The sequence below is a fragment of the Chrysochloris asiatica genome, unplaced genomic scaffold (genome assembly GCF_000296735.1).
Source record: "Chrysochloris asiatica unplaced genomic scaffold, ChrAsi1.0 scaffold00195, whole genome shotgun sequence".
NCBI classification, from domain to species: Eukaryota; Metazoa; Chordata; class Mammalia; order Afrosoricida; family Chrysochloridae; genus Chrysochloris; species Chrysochloris asiatica.
In genome coordinates, this window is record NW_006408713.1 from 4,863,538 (window position 1) to 4,884,271 (window position 20,734).

General features: G+C 52.7%; 1 protein-coding gene across 1 annotated transcript in view; it reads left to right on the plus strand.

Annotated features, from left to right (window-relative positions):
* Positions 1-8,270, plus strand: part of IRX4 (iroquois homeobox 4) — an 8,756-nt gene extending 486 nt beyond the window's left edge. Inside the window, exons 2-6 of the mRNA XM_006872374.1 lie at positions 4,004-4,148; positions 4,567-4,818; positions 5,712-5,827; positions 6,670-6,995; positions 7,441-8,270. Coding sequence (XP_006872436.1) covers positions 4,104-4,148; positions 4,567-4,818; positions 5,712-5,827; positions 6,670-6,995; positions 7,441-8,270 — 1,569 coding nt within the window. The 5' untranslated portion in view covers positions 4,004-4,103. The remainder of the gene's footprint in view (positions 1-4,003; positions 4,149-4,566; positions 4,819-5,711; positions 5,828-6,669; positions 6,996-7,440) is intronic.
* Positions 8,271-20,734: the final 12,464 nt, after the last annotated feature.

The window sequence follows — 20,734 nt, forward strand, 5'->3', positions numbered from 1 at the left end:
GGAGGGGGGGCAGCGGGGCCTGGGCTCCCGGAGTCTGCGGCGTGGGCTGAGCGTCCAGACTGCGAACATTTCAGCCTCGGGCGGCGCCCCCGCAGGAATTGCGAACTCACTTGGCGAGCCTCAGGGAGAGAGCCTTTTGGGGAGGAGAGAGTATTTGTTTGCCCCTGCATCTCCCGCCACTGGACTCAGGGGGGCCGGGCAGCTAATGAATGACCTGCCAACCTCGGGGTTCGCGAGTGCTGCGCCCCTGAGATCTAGAAATCAGCTCACCGGTACTGCCAGCAGTGAGTACAGACGCCCCCCAGGGCTCGGGCCTCTGATTCAGGCCTTGCCTGGTGCTCTGGGCTTCGTCCCACTCTCTGACGGAGGTCAATTTCGCTAGGCGGGAGAAAGTCCTGAGCGGCTGCTGGTACCGCGGGGTGTGGGTACCCCCCCTCGAAACTACTCTGGAAGTGCCGGGAAGAGTCTAGGCTCAGCTAGTCTCAAGAGTGAGGTTCCACCAGAAACCCAGGAAGGTCAAGGCACGGCCTGCCTCCCAGCGTCCTTCCGCGGTTCCGATGGTCCGAGGTCCGACAGCCAGAGCCGCGCTGTCATCACCCGCCCGAAGCGAAAAGGGTGGCCCGTGAGTGCCAACCTTTTAAAGCTAACTTTCCTCTGTACCTCTGAGGCCTGTTCAGGCCCCGGCCCTAGGCTCCTGTTGAGAAATCTAGCTGCTGTCTTGTCCCAGGGAAGCCTGGCGGCTTCTGACAGGTCCGCTTTAGGTGCGTTTAGAACCCTGAGCGACCCTCGTGGGACGCAGGCTCGGTACACCTCGTCTGTAGAGGCGCATTTAACTGATAATGTATCGGAGGCGCTGACAATTCTGTTCCGGCTATTCAAGGAGAGGAAACCCGGACCGGATTCCTCCACTCAAACCTTTTACTTACACCATTACCACTGAGTTCTTTCGGGCGTGGATGGCCCAACTTCAGATTAGTGGGTCTCGGCAAACCTCCTGGATGTCATCGGGGTACTCGGGGTGGCGCCGGCCCGCTTTGGAGGGAACGGGGCAGACCTGCATCCAGGATTGGATCTCAGGGCCTAGGTGAGTTGCTGGCCGAGTCTGGAGATTCCTTTCCGGAGCAGCGAGTCTTCCCAAACGGGGTGGCCAGGTCAAACTCGTGCGCGCGCGTGCGGCCAGACTGGGCCTGAGACCGGCAAGAAGCCGAGTGTTAAGATGCAGCCGCCTAAGAAAGTGGAGTTGTGTGATGGATTTCTGAGGTCAGAGAGTGAGGAGCGCCCCCAGAGCAGGCCCGGCCCAGGTGGGCCAGTGGGGACCAGGTGAGTCTATTATGCACGCATGCGGAAAAGAAAAAGACAAGAACGTTACAGAGGTGGCCAAAGAAATCCCCCGTATCAGTCTCACCTCGCAGAGACCCCCCAAGGACAGACTGGGCCAACTGTGTGCGTGGGACGTGGGGATTGTTGGAGCTCAGGCTCCGGGTGTGAGCACGTCTGCTTTGAAAAGGAATGGCCCGGTATGTTCTGGGGCCAAGCAGGGGTCTCAGGAAAGGAAATGAGGCGCGCAGGCCTAGGTGCGGCCCCGCACTGCGAAACGCGAGCCCTGAAGCGCAGGCCGCTGGGCCTTGCTTCCAGGCGCGCTCAATCGTTCCAGATCACCAGGGCCCCCACTGACCCTCACCCGCCCCATCTCTGGCCGAGGTAATGGGGGTGAGGAAAACACAGGTCGCTAATGAACTCCATCCTTCCCAACGCGGTCCCTGCTCTCAGGCGGGGTCTTCTGCATCCCTCCCTCGACCCCGCTTCTTAGCCAGACTGGAGAGGGAGAGACAAACATAGAGAGAATTAGTTGTTTGTAAACAATAAATAATGGAAAGTCATAAGATGTTCTGCCAAAGCCTCAGCGAAAGCGGGAAAACTGGATGGATTAGGAGGAGGGAGACTGGAGGAGGGGGAGCAGGAGTCGGAAGAGAGAGAGAGCGACACTGAGATTCATTTCCACCCGAGAAGCCCCGGTGGCTAGTTTCTTATTATTTACAGGAAGGTGATCTTAGCAATTCAGGTGAGAAAGAAAGAAACACGGCCGCAACGAAATCAATACAGAATTCAAAAACAATTATTAATGTCATTTGACTCGTGTTCTTTATATATCTCTCCCGGCTACGGACGCTAAACTGTCTGAATAATTTGCATGGATCGGCTATTCATTATTTCCGATAGTTTCCTTTTGCAAGCAGTTCGGACGTAGCCGGCTGCGGTCCAGCGGGATGGAGAACTCGTATTTTCATCTGTAAATTAAAGCAATTACGCAGCAGATATTCTATGATGTGTACTGTGCTCTCCAGATAGTCATCAATCACCTTCAACCGAGCTGTCAGCGCGGGCAGGTTTCGTTTCTGGGAGGCAAGCTTGCAGCTGGGGAGAGGGCGAGAACGTCATCATTAATTAGAGGGTGACCCTGGGGCGATTCACAGGTCTGAACCCAGGAATCTTTCCGAGCAAGTCTGCACAGCGCCGTACGGGGCTCCCCTCCCGGCGGACCGCGGGAGCCTAGCGGGGCGAGAGCTGCAGGGGCTAGCCCGGGCCCCCTGAGGGCGGGGGCTCCAGAGTTGGAACCAGTCTGAGGCGGTCTGGGCGCCCCTTTGCTGGCCTGAGCTCCAGTCACGGATTTGGATTCGGGCGAGGTTCCCGCTGAGGCCGCTGGGGGGTGCGCACCTGGCCCCCCTCTCCCGGCTGCGCCAGGCCCAGAGAAGTGTACCACGGAAGGCGGGGGGTGCATTTCAGCCCTTCTGGGGCACCCAGCCCCAGGTTGCTGAGAGGAGCAGGCGGAGCCCAAGTCTAGATGGGAAGTAGGCTCTTGGGAGCGCATTGGGGCCTCTAGCAATCCCTGTTTTGGCCGCGTGGGGCAGGGGACGGCGAAGGAGGGCAATCAACCAAGGAGGGGGGAGGGGAAAGTGGAAGGCCTGGGGCTGTGAGCCGAGGTGGAACAGAAAGGACCAGGTGGGGGCGTTCCCTGGGGAGACTAGGCAACCTAGAGTGGCAGAGCTAGCGTCCAACGGCCTGGAGAGACCCCGGAACACCTAGGTCACTGACCCCAGGTGTAGCAACCTCTGGGGATGGCTCCGAACGCATTTTGACCTCTCTTAGGATCGCATTTGGTTCTGGGAATCAAAGCTAGTGTAGGGTTCAAACGCTTAGGAAAGTGTCCCGTGATGCCTAAGGGAGGCGTTACTGAGGTCTCGGTTAGATAATAGCGACCGTGGGCAGACCCAGGCGCACCGTCTTCCTGCTCCGTGTGCCGGGTCTCGTGAACGCCCCTCCTTCCGAAAGGAAGAGAAATTCGCTGGGAGCCGAGGTCGGCTGGCTGGCTGGCTGCCTTGAGTGCGGGGCTAATTTTAACTGTTGATTACATCTTAAATGAAGACTCACTCGTGTGTCCCTTCATACGTCTCATTTGTAATTGAGACTAATGATTACAGTGGGGTGGGAAGGAGCAGCTGCTCATTAATTAATTTCTAATTAAAAGTGCCTCCCATCCTCTGGTGACTAAGGAGAAAACACCGTTCGTCGGGGCAATATTGATTCCTGGGATGGAATTCATTTGTTAAAGCCCCGTTGGCCTCTCTGCACGCCTCTCGCGCCCTGCCCTGTCCCCGCCCTGCCTGGGCCAGGCCAACTCCTGGCCCGCGGGCCCAGTGACCCGCGCCTCTGCGGTCGGTCTGGCTGCGCGGCGTGGGACTGACGTCAGAGCCTCCGCCGCTTAAAGCCGCGCACATCAGACTTGACGGCTTTGCGCGTCTCCTTGATTTTTTTTCTCCTATTTTTGCAAAATATGTATTTGTGTCACCACAGAGAGGCCGGTTGGTCCCAAAGCCCCCTTGAGGCTCTAGATTGCGAGGCAAAAAGAATCGCTGCGGCCACCGAGGCTCACTTGCTTACACGGTTAAAAAAGTTTGCAGCTCGCGTGGAGGAATTAACCCAGGGTTCGGTTTCGCCCTCGCAGCGCCTAGGAGTCGGTGGCCCGGGAGCAGTGGCCGCGCCACGCCGGCGTCCGCGCCCAGGACCCAGCCGGCCCCGCCCTCAGGCCCCGGGTCAAGCCCGCCATGTCCTACCCGCAGTTCGGATACCCCTACTCCTCGGCTCCCCAGGTAAGGGGGCCCCCTCGAGAGGTCAGAGGCACAGGCATGCGCTTCCCTGGGAACAGTGTCCGCGCCCCACGCGTGACCAGGGGCTCCGAGACTGAACTCCGGGGACTCTAGGGACCCTGGTAAATACTTGTAACAAGGAGAGACGGTGCTCTCTGGACGTGCCTTGGAAATCTCTCTCGAGTGGGGCGGTGGGCTGAGCATTCCTGGCTCCTGGCAAGCTGAATCCCAAGTGACTGAAAAGGTCAGACCCGCACAAAGACTCGCGGGAGGGATGGGGAAAAAGTTGTGCGATCAGCCTTGGACGGCTGGAGGCCTGGAGGTGGGGGGCACAGCACCTTTCGTGCACGAGTGTGGGGCCCATCCAGGTGGGGGGCCTCCAAGACGCCCTGCCTTCCTCGCTGCCTCTCTCTCTCCACAGTTCCTGATGACCACGAACTCCCTGAGCGCGTGCTGCGAATCTGGCAGCCGCACGCTGGCCGAGTCCGGGCCAGCAGCATCGGCCCAGGCGCCTGTCTACTGCCCGGTCTACGAGAGCCGGCTGCTGGCCACCGCGCGCCACGAACTCAACTCGGCCGCGGCGCTCGGCGTCTACGGAGGCCCCTATGGCAGTTCGCAAGGCTATGGCAACTACGTAACCTATGGCTCTGAGGCGTCTGCCTTCTACTCACTGGTAAGATGGGGGACTCGCCACACCTCTCCCTGCCCCACCTTTGCCCCTCGATTTGCAAACCCACCATCACTGCGTTCGGGAGGCGGTGGCACAAGTACTCAGGACTCCCAGACTAAAGGGTGAACAGAGCACAGCTTTGCGCCCCCTAGTCTGGTCCCTGACGGTATGGCGCCCAATTGAATGTATTTGCTGTTTCCGGTTCTAGTAAGTTCTAACCAGATCTCGAGCATTGTGAGCCTGGCCCTTGCTCTCCTTCCCTCTCTCCAGTCCCAATCCACCCCTCTGGGTCATCCTCTTCCTCCTCTTCCAATCGCTCTCCGATTTACCCTCCTAGCCCTCTTTCCCGCCTCCCCTCCCAAAGTCTCGCCTTTTCTCTTCCCCCTCCTGCTCACCCCCTAGCTCCTCCCCATTTCTCTCCTCCCCCCTCCTCTCCCTATTGCCCTTCCCTCACTACCCTTCCTTTCCTGCTGTCAATCTGCCTTTCCTTCTATCCCCTCCCCAATCGCCCCCCGTGGATTACCCTCTGCTCTGCCCCATCTTCTTTCTTCCTCCGGGTTCCCCTCACTCTCCTCAGTCTCCGATCCTTATTTTCCCCCTCCCCCTATTTCATTCTCCCTCCTCTTTCCCCCATTTCGCATTCACCTCCATCCTTTTGCCTTCCAGCCCCATTCCCCTCCAGCACCATGCACTTTCTTCCCACGTTTCAGAGACCTGGTTGAGAAGCGACGAGAAGTGGGTGCCTTCGCTGCCTGCGCCTGAGGGGCAATGTGGGGGCCGCAGGGGGAGGGCTGTGGAGCTCCCAGGGGGTCCGCGCGAAGTGCGGAGGCGAAGGGGCCCAAAGGCTGGGTCACGTCTCAGGAAGCTGGGCCTCCCCGACTTGTCCTTTCCTACAGAACAGCTTCGACTCCAAGGATGGGACGGGGTCTGCGCATGCGGGCCTAGCACCCGCTGCTGCCGCTGCGGCCTACTACCCCTATGAGCCGGCGTTGGGCCAGTACCCCTATGACAGGTGAGAGGCCAGGAACCCCCACACTGGCCCCGCCCTAAGGCCCCCTCCTCAAGTGTCCGCTGCCATTTAACTAACCCCACAGTGTCCTCGCACCTGTTCTTCAGGGAGGGTGGGGAGGCCAGATGAGGAAGACTTTCCTGGGGTCAGCTAACAGTGTGGACAGACCTGCCCCGCTCCCTCGGTGCCTGTGCCAACCCGGGGTCCCTAACCTATCGGTACCCCGAAGTCCTTGCTAGGACTGTATTTGTTGAGGAGTTGACTCTGACAAGCCCCACCCATTCAGGGATGCTTCCTCCAGGGGCTTCCAATGCTAACAAACCAGAAATGCAGCTCTGGCCAAGCACCCCCTCCCCGCAACCTCCCGCAACTCCTCTAGGGAACGCCCCAGCTTTCGCCAGGCAATGATTAAACATTTTACAAGAAAAAGGCCACTAAGCCTTGGATGGATTTCACCCCATGGGTGCTAATGATCCTCTCTGCCTATGGGATGCGGTTTCGCATCTCTGCGTTTTGTTTTCACGGGGTTGGAATCAAAACGGATAGGATCCGCCTGTTGAAGGAACTCCAGGCAAAACAGGCCCATGTAGAAAGACGGAGACCCTCATTCCCTCCCCTGGAAGGACCAGGGAGTAATGTAAGTTCAATATAAACATGGGCTTTGCCCATGGGCCACAAAGGGCAATGTCTGCAGTGGGAATCCTGGCTGGGCCCTACGCCCACCGGGGATGAGCGCTGCTGTCTGCTGCCGGCCATACATGCAACCCCACGCTGGGGAAGTGAGGCCCGTCTCCCTCGCCCTCTGTCCTGGTGGTTTGGGGGCTCATTGTGGAGCGTGTCTTCAGGTATGGAACCATGGACAGCGGTACGCGGCGGAAGAACGCCACGCGCGAGACCACCAGCACGCTCAAGGCCTGGCTGCAGGAACACCGCAAGAACCCCTACCCCACCAAAGGCGAGAAGATCATGCTGGCCATCATCACCAAGATGACCCTCACGCAGGTCTCCACCTGGTTCGCCAACGCGCGCCGGCGTCTCAAGAAGGAGAACAAGATGACTTGGCCGCCTCGGAACAAGTGCGCGGATGAAAAGCGGCCCTACGGAGAGGGCGAGGACGATGAGGGCGAGGAGGAGGGGCGAGAGGAGCCTCTCAAAAGCACCAAGAACGAAGGTAGGTTGGGAGGCCTCACTGCTGGGACAGAGGCACTGGAACGGAAGTCCCTGGCTTCAAGGCCCCTAAGTTGGACAAGGGGAAAACTCAAAGGCTGGAGGGTCTAGGGTAGCAAATGCAGAAAGCACTGTGCGAGGCACTGTGCTTGTTGGGTAGTGACTGTGAACGTGCTTAAAGAAATTCAAAATCACGCTTAAAAACAGGAGATTTTCTTGTCCCAGTAATTTGTGACCGGAATTAGCTAGCCGTTTCTTTCAGTTTTCGACCTAGGAGGCTCTGGAGGAGGTGGGAGGTATGAAGACATGCCTTGAGTGTCTCTACTAACCTCAGTATCAAACATCTAAGGTTGGAGTTAGGGAGAAGGGGGACCTAACCCTTCTGATGAACTTCTCTGATTAACCCATCTGCCTCTCTCCCTCCCACGGTTACCATCCTCTTGGGGCAGAGGCCATTAGCAAAGAGAAGCAGCTAGAACTCAGTGACTTGGAGGACTTTGACCCCCTGGAGACGGAGACCCCCGAATGCGAGCTGAAGCCACCCTTCCAGACTTTGGACAGCGGCCTGGAGCGCGTCCCCGCGACCCCCGACGGCCCTGGTGCCCCAGGCAAGGAGGCCTCCAGCGTCCTCCGGATGCCAATGGCCGCTGGTGCCAGAGCTGGCCTGGACGAGGACCTGGAGAGGGCTCGGAGCTGCCTCCGAAGCGGGGTAGCGGGGCCCGAGCAGCAGCCAGGCACGGGGGGCGGCCCGCAGACCTGCGAGGCCAAACTAGGCTTCGTGCCCCCCGGAGTGACAGCGGGTCTGGAGGCCAAGCCGCGCATCTGGTCCCTGGCACACACTGCCACCGCTGCCGCGACCACTGTCCTGAGTCAGACTGAGTTTCCGTCGTGCATGCTAAAGCGCCAAGGCCCCACCGCCCCCGCAACCTCGTCATCAGTACCCTCCACGTCCTCGCCGGCGGCCCCTGCCCCCGCCCCGCCTGGGGCCCTGGACCGGCATCAGGACTCCCCGGTCACCAGTCTCAGAAACTGGGTGGACGGGGTCTTCCACGACCCTATCCTCAGGCACAGCACTTTGAACCAGGCCTGGGCCACCGCCAAGGGAGCCCTCCTGGATTCGGGACCGCTGGGACGCTCGCTGGGGGCGGGCACCAACGTGCTGACGGCGCCCCTGGCTCGCGCCTTCGCACCCACTACTCCTCAAGACGCCCAGACTGCGGGTGTGGCCAAGGAGCTGCTTGCTTTGCCCAAGGCCGGCGGCAAGCCCTTCTGCGCCTAACGCGGGCGGGGCTCTGCGGATCCTGAAGAGTGGACACGGACCGCGATCGTGAACCGCACAGACTCTTTTTCTACAAGTAAGCAGAGGACGGTCAAAACATGCGGCAACACTAGGGCTGCCAACCCATCGCAGACAGAGAATCTGAAGTCAGCCTCCAGAGACCGAAGACAAACCCTGTGCACTAGGGCGCCCAGGTTCTCGCACCCCGCCAGCCCTGAACTATGACCAGAGCAGTAGCGCTGCGCTCGGAGCTGGTGGGAGGCCTCCCGAAGCATCACGTTTATGTCCTGAAGTTTACAAGAAGACGTTTCTGCTCTGAGGCTCTGTTTTGTGTTGCTCCTTCCTTTTGGATTTGAGGCATGCAGATATTCTTTCCGGAGACTCCTCGGCCTGTGTACCCTCTAATTTCATCTTTAGCACATACTTCTCACCAACAGCACTTCCACCGAGTTTACACTATTGCACACCTTTGACTCGATTTAACAAAAAACAATTTTGTAATGTATGTTCACCCAGTAATTATAACAAAACCAATAAAACCCAGTGATGGTGTTTGCATTGCAAAATGAACACGTTTTCAAACCTGAGGATTTGAGAACTTGAAGGAGGGGGTTCTAATCTCTCCAGGGTGGGGGGCAGGGGTATTGACCAAGACTCCGCCTTAATAAAATCGCTTGCCAAACCCAAGCCTTTAAATCCAGTTTTTGAAGAACAGCTTTGAGGAATCTATTACGTCTTAATAGAAATGAATGAGATACTCACAGCTTTTAATTGCTGCTTTGTTACCAGACTCGAATATTTCGTTAAAATCGGGGTTCTTAGAGCAGATTAATACAACTTCTTAAACTTTCTAAATTCGCTGGGATTGTTTCCTGGTGGGACAGGGGTTTGGGGATAAATTAGTGTCCTGAAATCTTTTGGTCCATCCTACATAGGAACCAGGGGACCTCCGACATTTCCTCCCAGGCTCCTGACCTCGCCCCCGCCCCCACACTCTACCATGTTTCTCTCTCTTCCCCCACGCCTACCCCACCTCCCCAGTACTGGCAGACAGGCAGGCCGACAACCCTACAACTGACGTGTTCCGTGGGAAATTAGACTGCAGGCTGCCGGTGGGGACCAGTTTGGAGAAAGGACTCGCCATATCTGAGGACAGAGCTGTCTTGGACCAGGAAGGTGCACGACAGCGGTTTCGCTCGGAAGTCCGGTTCCCCACCCTAGGCCCAGTCCCCCCAGGGCACTCCTCTGGATAGAGTTCGCTGGCGACCAGCTGCTCTGGTCTGGCGAACAGTAGCTGGCTCTCTCCCCGAGGATGTCTCCTTGTTTTCAGCACGCACCCGCCAGGGTTGGAGGTTCCTGGGGTGGGGGTGGGGGGAGGTATCCGGCGAAACCGGAGCACACTGGACTCTGGCCACGTCCCTCCTTCAAACCCACTGATTGGCCTCATCAAAGTCCCAGGTGTCCCGAGGAGGGACCTTTCAAGTCATCCAGCCTGGGGGAGTGGGGACGGAAGGGTGTGGCAGCCAGGCGACAGCAGCCTTCGCCAGGGTTCAGAGATTGACAGCTGGGGATGGATGCTGGTCCGCCCCGCAGGACCGACGTCCTTCTGAGCTCCTTGGGTTGGGTGGGACAGGCTGGGCCCTGCCCGGTTACCGGCCCCAGGAACCAGGCCCAGAGAGCAGTGCATTCTGTACAGAGGGCCTGGCCTGACTGCGAGGCGGGCATTGGTGCCTGGATCCGCACCCAGGAAGCCTGGGGCCGGCTGGGCGCCCCGAGCAGCGGGACCTGGCCGCAAGTGAGCTCGAGCCCTGCCCTCGCCGGCCGAGCGGTAATTGGATTGTATCCGCCCGCGCGCTGTCAACGTATTGACTTTCGCTCTCTTGGATGATATTATCGAGATCCGGAAGCTCCCCGCTGATGTGCCTGTCAAAAGGCTGCGGCGGAGCCCCCGGCCTGGAGAGCGAGCATCAGCCAAGATAATTTGAAGTGAAATTTTCATTTTGACAGTAAACCCCTCAATTTCTAAAGGCTCCGCGCTCCGAGAGCTCGCTGGCAGGGGGAGGCTTTGCAGAAAGCCCACGTCTTAGACTGAAAAGGGCAAAAGAACTCGAATTAGTTGTAATAGATAAAAGGGCAAAAATAAAGAGTCAAGGGTACTTGACAGTAATAGCGAAAGTGGAGTCTCCGGGGAGACGAGCTGCGGCCGAGGCGGGGGGCGCCAGGAATGTTAATGCGGCCTAGGGCGGGCTCCCAGCGCCCCCACCCAAACCCAAGACAAAGCCGGGCATCTTCGCTACAATCAGCCTTGGGGATGCAGGAAGCGCGGGGGTGGGGTGGGGGGACGTAGAGGCAGGAATGAGAGGCTTGGGCATTGGTTTGTCGCCAGGCCGAGGACAACTTGGCGGGGCCAAGAGCCCCAAGGACGCAAGCTGATGGCCCAGGTCAGCAGGAGGTGAGGATCCCCTCTGGTCGGAGCTCCGGGTTCCCTTCACAGGGCTGGTTGCTGCCCACCAAGCCTATTCCCCTTGGGACTCCAGGCTCAGGTACCATTCCTGATGTGACCCCACCACCACCACCACCACCACCACCTCCTTTTTCAAGGCCAAAGCCTTGGGAATTACAGGTTTCCGGATAGAGACTTTGGTGAAATTGGCCAATGAAAGTAGCTTATTTCAGTCATCTCTGATAAGGTGTGAAATAAAGACATCGATGGTTGAGTGAGTTTGTGTGGGGGTGGAAAGAGTGGTGGGGCTGGGGGGGGCAAAAGGGGGGACGAATTCAGCCACATTCCAGAGCTGTCATTTCCATACACCTTTGAGGAGCATGCTGGGAAAGGTTTCCTTTCAGCACCCTTACTCAATCCCCAGTATATCTTCGTAGGGGTCAGAAGTGAGGGTGACCCCGCAGTGAGGAGAATACAAAGAGCAAAGGAAATTATTTTAGAGGTCTGATTCGTAGCTGCGGGGAAAGATCACAGTCCGATGGTGCAGACTTGGAAGGGGCCAGCCAAGAAGAGGGAGACCGCTTTTCTTGTAGAAGCTTGCTAGAGGAGGAGCTGAAAGACGCGAGAAAGGCAGGGCTGGAGCCAAGCTCTGGGCCACTCAGCCGTGGCAAATTCAAACACACAAAGGAGGGGGTGCTAAATTAACGGCTCTTTTTACATAGAGCCCAAATAAAACTGTAATCAGCGGCGCGTTACTTTTCATTAAGTGAGTGTGACAGCAGCATATTCAGACTCGACAAGGGAACAGGCGCGGGAAATATACGGCTCTCCCGGCCAGCCGAGTCCCAGATAATTCCTTAAGCTCCATTAACAACTCTTAGCCGCAGGAAATGGGCTCCCGGAAACCGTCTCCAAATCTAAAAGCTTTATCGACCCCTCAAACCGCGGCTGATGGTTCCATTTTTTTTTTTTTGCTTTTCGTGTTTTTTCTTTTATTTTCTTTTATTTTTTTAAGGGAGAGCCGTCCAGTAAGACTTTGATACGACACCTTCTTAACTAGAGAGTGAGGCAGGAGAAGCCAGCCCTTAAATGATATTTAAAAGGCAACCAATTAAGATTTAAAGTGGTCGTCTCTTGAGATTATGCATGCAATTTATGCCACCTCCTTATTCCTGGGCATGCTGGCAGACCCCAGCTGCTGTAACAGCCCACGTCCCTCTCTCCTCTCTCTGAAGATTAACAAAGAGGGTGACAGATAAGAGAGAAACCATGAAGTTTTTCAATACCCCATTCATTCCCCATGTAAGTAAGAATCCTTCCAGTTGGCTATTGGATGGGCAAACAGCTCCCACAGCAGATATAGAAGTAGCTGATTAAAGAGAAATTCAAACCCAACACTCTCCAGAGCCATCTAGGTGGCTTCAGTGCCCAATCAATGGGTGGTCTCTCCCACAGGGTGTGGTAATCCAGGCTCTATACACTGGTTCAAGGAAAAATGGTTAATACCAGCAAGGAAGCTGTGAACGGGGGAATGTTAGATAGTCCTCCTCACCCTCTTTCAGCTCATCTTCTCTGCAAAATCACCAGGAGAATTTTTTCTTCTCCTGAGGGCAACTCTGAATCAGGCTTTGCCTTTTGTCATGCACATACTAGGCACCAGCCTTGCAGTATGCTAGCCTGAGCATCTATTGGCACGGGTGCCACTAAGCTGAAGGAACGGAAAAGCTACTCACCCAGGTTCGCAAAGAAGACAGATGGGATTGTTCAAGCTCTCTGGCCCTTCTATTTGACCCCAGTTACAGGGCCCCTTTGGAAGGGACCCTGAGCAATGGGGCCTCCTGGGAAGGGAGAGCCTTTTCTCCCCCTAGGGAGCAAAGGAGAAAGAGAAAGGAAAAAGAAAGGGGAACCACCTGCCAACCTTTTAGACATTTGTTTTATGAAGCAGTACTTGTGGGGAAAAAAAAATAAAAAATAACAATTATTCTGGTACAAGAGGACTGTGACATTTGGGGTGAGGACCACCACACATTCACTCTCCAGGGGACCCTGAGAAGGCCCTGGAAAAGAATGAGGTGAGTGTCTCCAGAATGTTCTCACAAGTGTTAGTTCCACCCACTTGGGAACTTAAACAAATGTGAATCCCATCTCATTAGTCCAGCTTCCCGGGGGACTCAAAAGCATAGAGTGGGATAAAGGGTGCAGATGCTTGGTTATGACCTAATGACTTGAAAGGACCCCACCAATATGCAGAAAGGCACCCACTGTTCAAAGCAAGAATCAGAAAACCCGAGGCAGTGACTGAGAACTTCCATCTCTCATTGACTTACATTTAAGTGACCTGGCTTCACAGAAAGGAGCTGACATTCCTTTATAGCCACCACTGCTTTTTACGTGTCTATAGCTATAGACTGAGCAGAATTTGCCATGTGACTTAAAAGCTCTATTTTCCAATGAAGATGATAATAATAGTCATTGAAGTAGGACCAGAAGGGTTAACAAGTTGCCATAGAGCCATTTCTGACGCATGGCCGTTTCAAGTGTGTCAGAGTGGAAATGTGAGCCACTGGATTTTCAGTGATTGATTAATTTTTAGAAATAGAAATGACTAATTTTTAGAAATAGAAATGCCTTTCTTCCAATGCATCTCTGGGTATATTCAAACTACTAACCTTTTGGTTAGCAGATGAGCTTTTAATGATTTGCATTATGAAGGGACTCCAATCAAAAGGCTGTTGCTGTTGTTAAGCGTCATTGAGTTGGTTCTGACTCATAACAACCCTGTATAGGATTTCTGAGGAGCGACTGACTGAGGCGTTGTCTGGAACTGACAACCTTGCAGTTCAAACTAAACTTGAGGTCGGTAGAGTGCTTATCCTATGGTGCCACACCAAGGAAGCACATACTGATAGGAAGGGTATACCAGCTGAACTTACTTTTTCATCTTTGTTTTTCAAGGCATTGCATTCTTTTAAAATGCATATTCATTATATTCATAACTTCATCAGACCAGTTAAGGATAACATCCATGGAATCATATGTCTGATGTCTTTCATTCTCTGGCCCAACTCTGCTTGTAGGTTGGTGCTAAAGAGACTGAAAGGTGCTAAAGTAATCCCTGGACTCAGCAGACATCAGAGCCTAGCTGTGGAGAAAGCACAGCAAACTCCAGACTGGTAGAAAGCTTGAGAGAGGTCTATGGAAGGAACTGGAGGCTTTTTAAGGAGACCTGAAAAAGTCAACCCCAAGGTTTTGATCTTCACCAGTCATCTAATCTTCTCAGAAATGATGATCATCAACTTAGTAGGCAAGGCGGTTCCTGCACATGACCCAGGCTGGGATCTCATGAGCAGGAACGATTTTGACCAATGCAGCAACAGAAGGAAGAAAATTCAAGGTGCAGAAGGGCCAGAATAGATGTCAGGCCATGGGGAAAGGACAATGGGTTGGGATGGCAAGTGGCTCATTTTCACTAGTGCATAGGTTAATATGTATGTCCCAGGAACAAGACCAGAGTCTGGAAAGTCCTCTGGAGGAGGTCTGGAGATGGACGGGCTTAGTGAGAAACCAGAGTGCTTCTTTTGTTAAGGGGGAGGGGACTTTGTTGTTGTGTTGTTGTGAAGTGTCATCGAGTCGATTCCGACCCATAGAGACACTGTATAGGGTTTCCGAGGAGCAGCTGGTGAGCTTGAACCACCAGCTGGAGGGGACTAGAAACTATTAAGTATTAAGAACTATCATCTAGTAACAAGGAATAATGAAAACTAAACTAAGGGAAGATACCCAAGGAACAAACAAACATGAAAGGGAGCCCTAACCCCAGGATGGGCTTTAGCTTTCTGGAGAAAGTATATTTGCAATCCACTGGGTGGCAGGGAGTTCCAGTGTTTCTTGGGCTATATAGAGCAGATATAGCATGCATTATAGGATTAGACAGGAATTGGGTGATGAGGGGTTGAAGAAAAATATTTAGTAATCCACCTGAAAGAAGGCAGCAAGAGGAAACAAAGACAAGGTCTCTCCCAGGATGCTCTAACATTAGATGTGGCATCAGGAAGACTGAGAGGTGAACTCATACAAGTAGGAGCTTATAGGGTGAATATTGCTATGTGGTCACCATCAGCTAGAACTCGCTCTGCAGCTCAGTCAGTAGGATACCTTGCGCAGACTGCTCTGTTTCCAGTGCGGTGGTTGGTCACATTCAACACACCTGTGCATGATGACATGGTACCAAGTGCCTCACCTTCCTGGAAGGCCCTGCAATTTGGGAGAGTCTCTTAGAATGGCCAGTGGCTGAAGGGAGTTACCTTGAGGGTCCCGTGAGAATGTTGTATCTGAAGGTACCTGCAAGGTGTCAAGAGCCACCTGGTTTATGGCTATCCACACAGCAACTGTTGCTGCTTGTCCCTGAGCATGCAGTAGTATGGGGAGAGATGACGCAGTGAGAACAAAGGTGGAAAAATGAAAGTCAGTCGTTTGCCCCTGCTGGGCTGCTGACTCACTGGAAAAACAGGGAGCAGCTAGCTCTAGGGAAAGTTGGAGTTGCAGGAAGACTCTCCGGAAAACTCTCCAGTCATCGACTTCCTGCAGTCCTCTGAATGCCACTGCTGTAGACAGACGAGAGCTCACTGGAGTCAAAGCCCATCATGTGTCAGTGGACGGTGTTCAATGGTCTCCCTCTGGCTCCAAGCATGCTAGAGAAAAGCCAGGCATGTTTGCCCCTAAAGAGAAGTAGAGTGGAACTCCAAGGTTCGTTTGGTTTTGTTTGTTGGAGGACCACACAGAAGCCTAACAGAGTCCGGGGTGCTGTTGTCCCTTGGCCTTGGTAGCAGGCAGTTGGGAAATGTCTCAGGAGGGATTCTTACTCTGAGTGGCATAGGACTGGGCTCCGGTGAGAAGTCAACAGAGGAAACATTTCAGCCAATATTCCAGGTGGCCCATGTTTGTGTAGCAAAGTCAGGTAACTCCCATCCATTGGAAGAACCTCGCAGGTCTGAGCCTATGCCCAAAGTGGCCTGGGGGGATCAAAGGGCTCCTTGCAGCTCTGAGGCTCATATCTGTCGGTATGGAGGGGGAGGGGGCAGACACACTGCTTTCAGCATTACAATCCATGTGGACTAGGGGCTCGAGTCTGGAGTCTGTTCCTTCCAGTTCTGGGGCCCAACTGGGCCTGGGAACTCAGGTCTGCTCCTTCTAGCTCTGGGCTCGGCTTGACTTCTTCCTCAAGAGACTGCCACCCACCAATTGTCTCTAGGTGAGAGGGGTTTTTAGGAGGCAGTATGTAACTGGACAAACAGACATTAGAAGGAGAGTGAGAGTTCAGGTCTTTTCCACTTGGATCTGGTCCTTGAAGGCCTCATCCCAACCTGCAGCCTTTAGTTTCCAGCCTGGAATACAGAGACATTGGTCTGACACCAAGAGACAGAATTCTAGTCTCTTCACTTCCCTATCACTGTTTCTACATCAGTCGTTGCCAGTGAGAAGCAAGGCCCTATTCCATCTCACAGTGATTAGCATTCACAAAGGGACTACAAATAGGACCTTAATTAATGAATTTGATAATGGGGACTCTGTTTTCATGGAACATTAGCCCAAGTTCAAGATAATCAGCTTGAACACAAACTCCAGCTTTGCAATAGCATTGGCTTAGGGCAAGGATATCATTTATGTCCGACAAGTAGGCAGGCAGACCACTCAGTGGTGGTAGCTAATAGTCATCCTGGCATGGAGACTATCAACACATTTGCATGCACACCTCTATGTATATACACATATATGTGTGTGCATAGCATGTATGTATACGTGTGTGTACATATGTGTTGCCCATGCATGCATGTGTTGCATGTGTGTGTGCATGTATTCATGCACATGTATGTGTGTGCACACATGCTCAGCAGTGCTTTTGTGGCTCACCAGAGCCCATGGCTTGGCCATGAGTTCTCTAGTGGATGGCTCCCAACTGTCTAGGAGGATAGCGGAAGTTTCTAGCTCTTTCTGTGGTGGCTCCATTTTGTGATCATAGGACACTGAAGAAGGAGGTAGAGATGTAGAGAGCAAGAAAGTAAGAACATCATCCATCAGAGGAGATCCACCTGACTCTTCTTTGTTGACCTTGGTGTGGTGGATATGTGGTGTGGTTAGCCCTCTGGAGAGTGCTCCAGTGACAGACACCAGGTCACCAGGGAGGACAAGAGCAGGACTCTGAAAGAAGAACTAGGTTGGGATATTTGCAGCAGGGGGCAGAGGCAGGGGATAATGAGCAGCTGCTGTTCCCCTTCAAGTCCATCAAGGCAGGACAGGGCATGCCCACAGGACCTGAAGAAGGAACCATGCGCCCTAGGAAAGCCAGTAGACTGGGAATGGGTGTTTCTACTTCCTCCATTCCTTCTTGACCTTCTAGAGGGCTCCAGGTTTACCTGCAGAGCTAGCTAATTAAGTAGTGCAGAGACGTGAGGGTGGGGCTCACAGATGTTCAGCAGAAGAACATGGTGAAGATGACCAGGCCAAAGTTAACTTCCGAGTACTAGTGATATTCTGTTGCAGAGACTGACCCTTCATCTTACTCAGCTCAGACTGTGGAGGCCTGTTCAGACCCCAGGCACAGTGGGGTAAGGGGAATCCCTCCTGTCCTCCAGGACCAGCAGATGAGACATGATAGTCAACCGATGCTCCAAAATGACTGTTTGGGATCAAAACCTCAATGTTAGTGACACGTTGGTGTCACAATATAGACAGGGACTAGACAGTGAATGAATGACTCATGGCTTTATTTTTACCTCTTTTTATTTTAATTTTTAAGTACGTCCGTTTAAAAGGTCCCTGCTCTAAGAAAACCACAGGACAGCTGAGGCTGGTGGAGGAGGACAGGCATCCCATGCCACAGTGTGGACGTGTGCCACTGACCACAGTCCAGGCAGGAACTGGCTGGGTGAGGGCTGCGCACACGCCTGGACAGATACACTGGCCCACAGTCTGCAGCACTCACATTCCTCTGGCTGACCCGTGATGTGGGGTGTGTGGCGCTTATCTTGATTTCGTTCCTGAACTACTCCCTCACCCACAGCTGCTGGCAGAGCCAGCTGATTAGGGGGTTATCAGCACCTCCGTAACCTTTCCACCTGTTCCTGGTGTTCTGAGAACACGATGCAGAGGCTCAGAGGGTGGACCACGGGATGTCTATCCACATGAGTCACATCGTGTTAGAGAGCCGGAAGAGGGGGCTCTCTGAGTCATGAAAATTGATATGAAATCAGCCTTTTTTTCTTTTTTTCAAGGACACAATTCATGTTACTCTTTTGTAGTTAAAATGTTTCCAAAAATCAGATTATTTATTTTGTGCTTCAGTTTCAAGTGCAAAATAATGTGTTCGCCTCAACATTGTCATATGATTTTTTTCTCTCCCTTCATATCTTTTATACAGACCTAACTACACTTACCCACTATCTTTGAGTGGATTCCAACCCCTAGTGATCCTCTAGGACACAGTAGAATTGCGTTCTAGGGTTTCCAAGGCTACCAACCTTTATGGAAGCAGACTGCCTGGTCTTTCTCCTCAGGAGCAGCTGGTGGGTTTGAACTGCAGGACTTTCCATTAGCAGCGCAGTGTTTAATACACTGTGCTATCAGGGTGCCTTCTACCTGCTTTATTGTCATTGTTAAGTGCCGTTGAGTCAACTCTGAGTCACAGCAAGCTTGTAGAGTGTTTCTGAGGAGCAGCTGGTGAGTTTGAACAGCCGACCTGATGGTTTAAACCAACCTGGCGGTTCAGTGCTTAATCTACAGTGCCACACCAGGACTCTACCTACTTCGTTGTTGTTGTTAAGTGCCGTGGAGTCAGTGCCGACTCATAGCAACCCTGTACAGGGTTTCCAAGGCTATAAATCTTTACAGGAGCAGAAAGCTTCATCTTTCTTCGGTGGAACAGCTGGTAGTTCTGAACTGCTAACCATGAGATTAGCAGCCCAATTTGTAACCACAACACTACCAGAGCTCCTTCTACCTACTTTGTTGTTGTTGTTGTTGTTGTTAAGCACCGTAGAGTTGGCTCCGACTCATTGTGACCCTGCACAGGGTTTACGAGGCGGCAAATCTTTATGGGAGCAGAAAGTCTCCTCTTTATCCTACGGAATAACTGGTAGTTTCGAACGCCGACCTTGAGGTTAGCAGCCTGATTCATAACCACTACACAACCAGAGCTCCTTTCTATCAACTTTGTTGTTGTTGTTATGTGCCATGGAGTGGGTTCCGACTCATAGCGACCCTGTACAGGGTTTCTGAGGCTGTAAATCTTTACAGGAGCAGAAAGCCTCATCTTTCTCCCGCGGAACAGCTGGTAGTTTTGAACTGCTGACCGTGAGGTTCACAGCCCGATTTGTAACCACTACACTACCAGAGCTCCTTTAGGAACATACAAATCTGTAAAATGAGTGATTGAAGGATAAGAAAATTCTCTTGTTTTTAAATAAATCCTCACTTGTCATTCGGATCATTTAAAAGAAGCTGTGCTCGTATTCAAACATTTTTTTGTGCATCCATTCACCAAAGCTGAGCACTGGAATTTGAACTACAAGGTTTGGAGTTCAAATCCACCAGTTGCTCCTCAGAAACCCTATACAAGGTCTCTATGAGTCAGAACATACTCATATAGGGTCCCAACATATTTCTCTGTGGAAGGTGTGCAATCCACATAAATGGATACTTACAGATGAAAATAGCATGCCATTTAAATGGAGATAGAGGACAAACACAGATAAGGGGGGAAATATTATAGGTGTATTCTAGATGGTGATTTTGAAATCAAGTTTTCATATTTTTATTGCATTCTCAATACTGGATACTCAATACAGCTAACTGCTGCTAATTCTTTGTTACCTACTAGTATGCTATAAAGGATCCCTGGTGACACACTGGTTACATGTCCAGCTGGTATCTGAAAGGGCAGTGGTTCGTACCAACCAGCTACTCCTCAGGAGATACCTGGCAGTCTGCTTCTGTAAAGAGGATTGTTATGTCATTAGGTGTCACAAAGTTGGTTCTGACTTATAATGACTCTATGAACAACAGAAACACACACTGCCTGCTCCTACACCATTGCTATGTTTCAGTCCATTGTTGCAGGCACTGTGCCACATTTTGAGTGCCTTCCAACCTGAGGGAGTCATCTTCCAGCGCTATATCAGACGGCATTCCACTGATATTTATAAGGTTTTCATAAGTGAACTTTTAAAGAAGTAGATGGTCAAGTCGCCTCTGTAGTCTGTCTTAGTCTAGACACTGCTGGGACCTCACCACCATGGGTCTAGTCCTTGAAATACTGGTGGCACAGCTTCTAGTGTAATAGTAACACAGAAGCCACCACAAAGCAAGAGGACTTCAAAAGTTCGTGGAAACCTTCCATTAGCTTTGCATTCTATTTTCCCTTGTACTTTTTGAAGCCCCATCATCTGACAAACAGACAGATGCCTAGAGGTCTGTCTGTAAAGACTTACTGTCTTTGAAAGCAGTTCTACTTGGACCGATAATCACCACAACAACAATAGATTTGGTTTGGGTCTGTTAGTGACATATCACTCTACAAAACAAGAAATGACCACTGACTAATCAATCAGATTGGAGAGGAGCCCAGGTTTCTAATTCACTTTTGGACAAGGTCCTTGTGATCTTCAGCCAAGGTGCATGGTCACCTGCTCGTCTGACAATAGCACTGGCTGCTGACAAGCCAGGAAAGGGAGCAGCTGACTCTTAGCAGCACCAGTGTTTTGTGAACCATCAGTTCTGCTCCACCGTGAGCTGTCTTAGGTGTTCAGTGGCCTCTCTCTATTCATACACACTCCGAAGTGGGACATGCTCACGAAATCTCTTTAAAATGAAGCCAACGGGTCACAGTATATAATATTACCCTCCCTGGGATAATTATGCCTCACCAAAATAGAGAATAGAAACTTGCCTACTAACCGAAAGGTCAGCAGTTCGAACCCACCAGCCATTCCTGAGCAAAAAGATGTGATAGTCTTCCATAAAGATT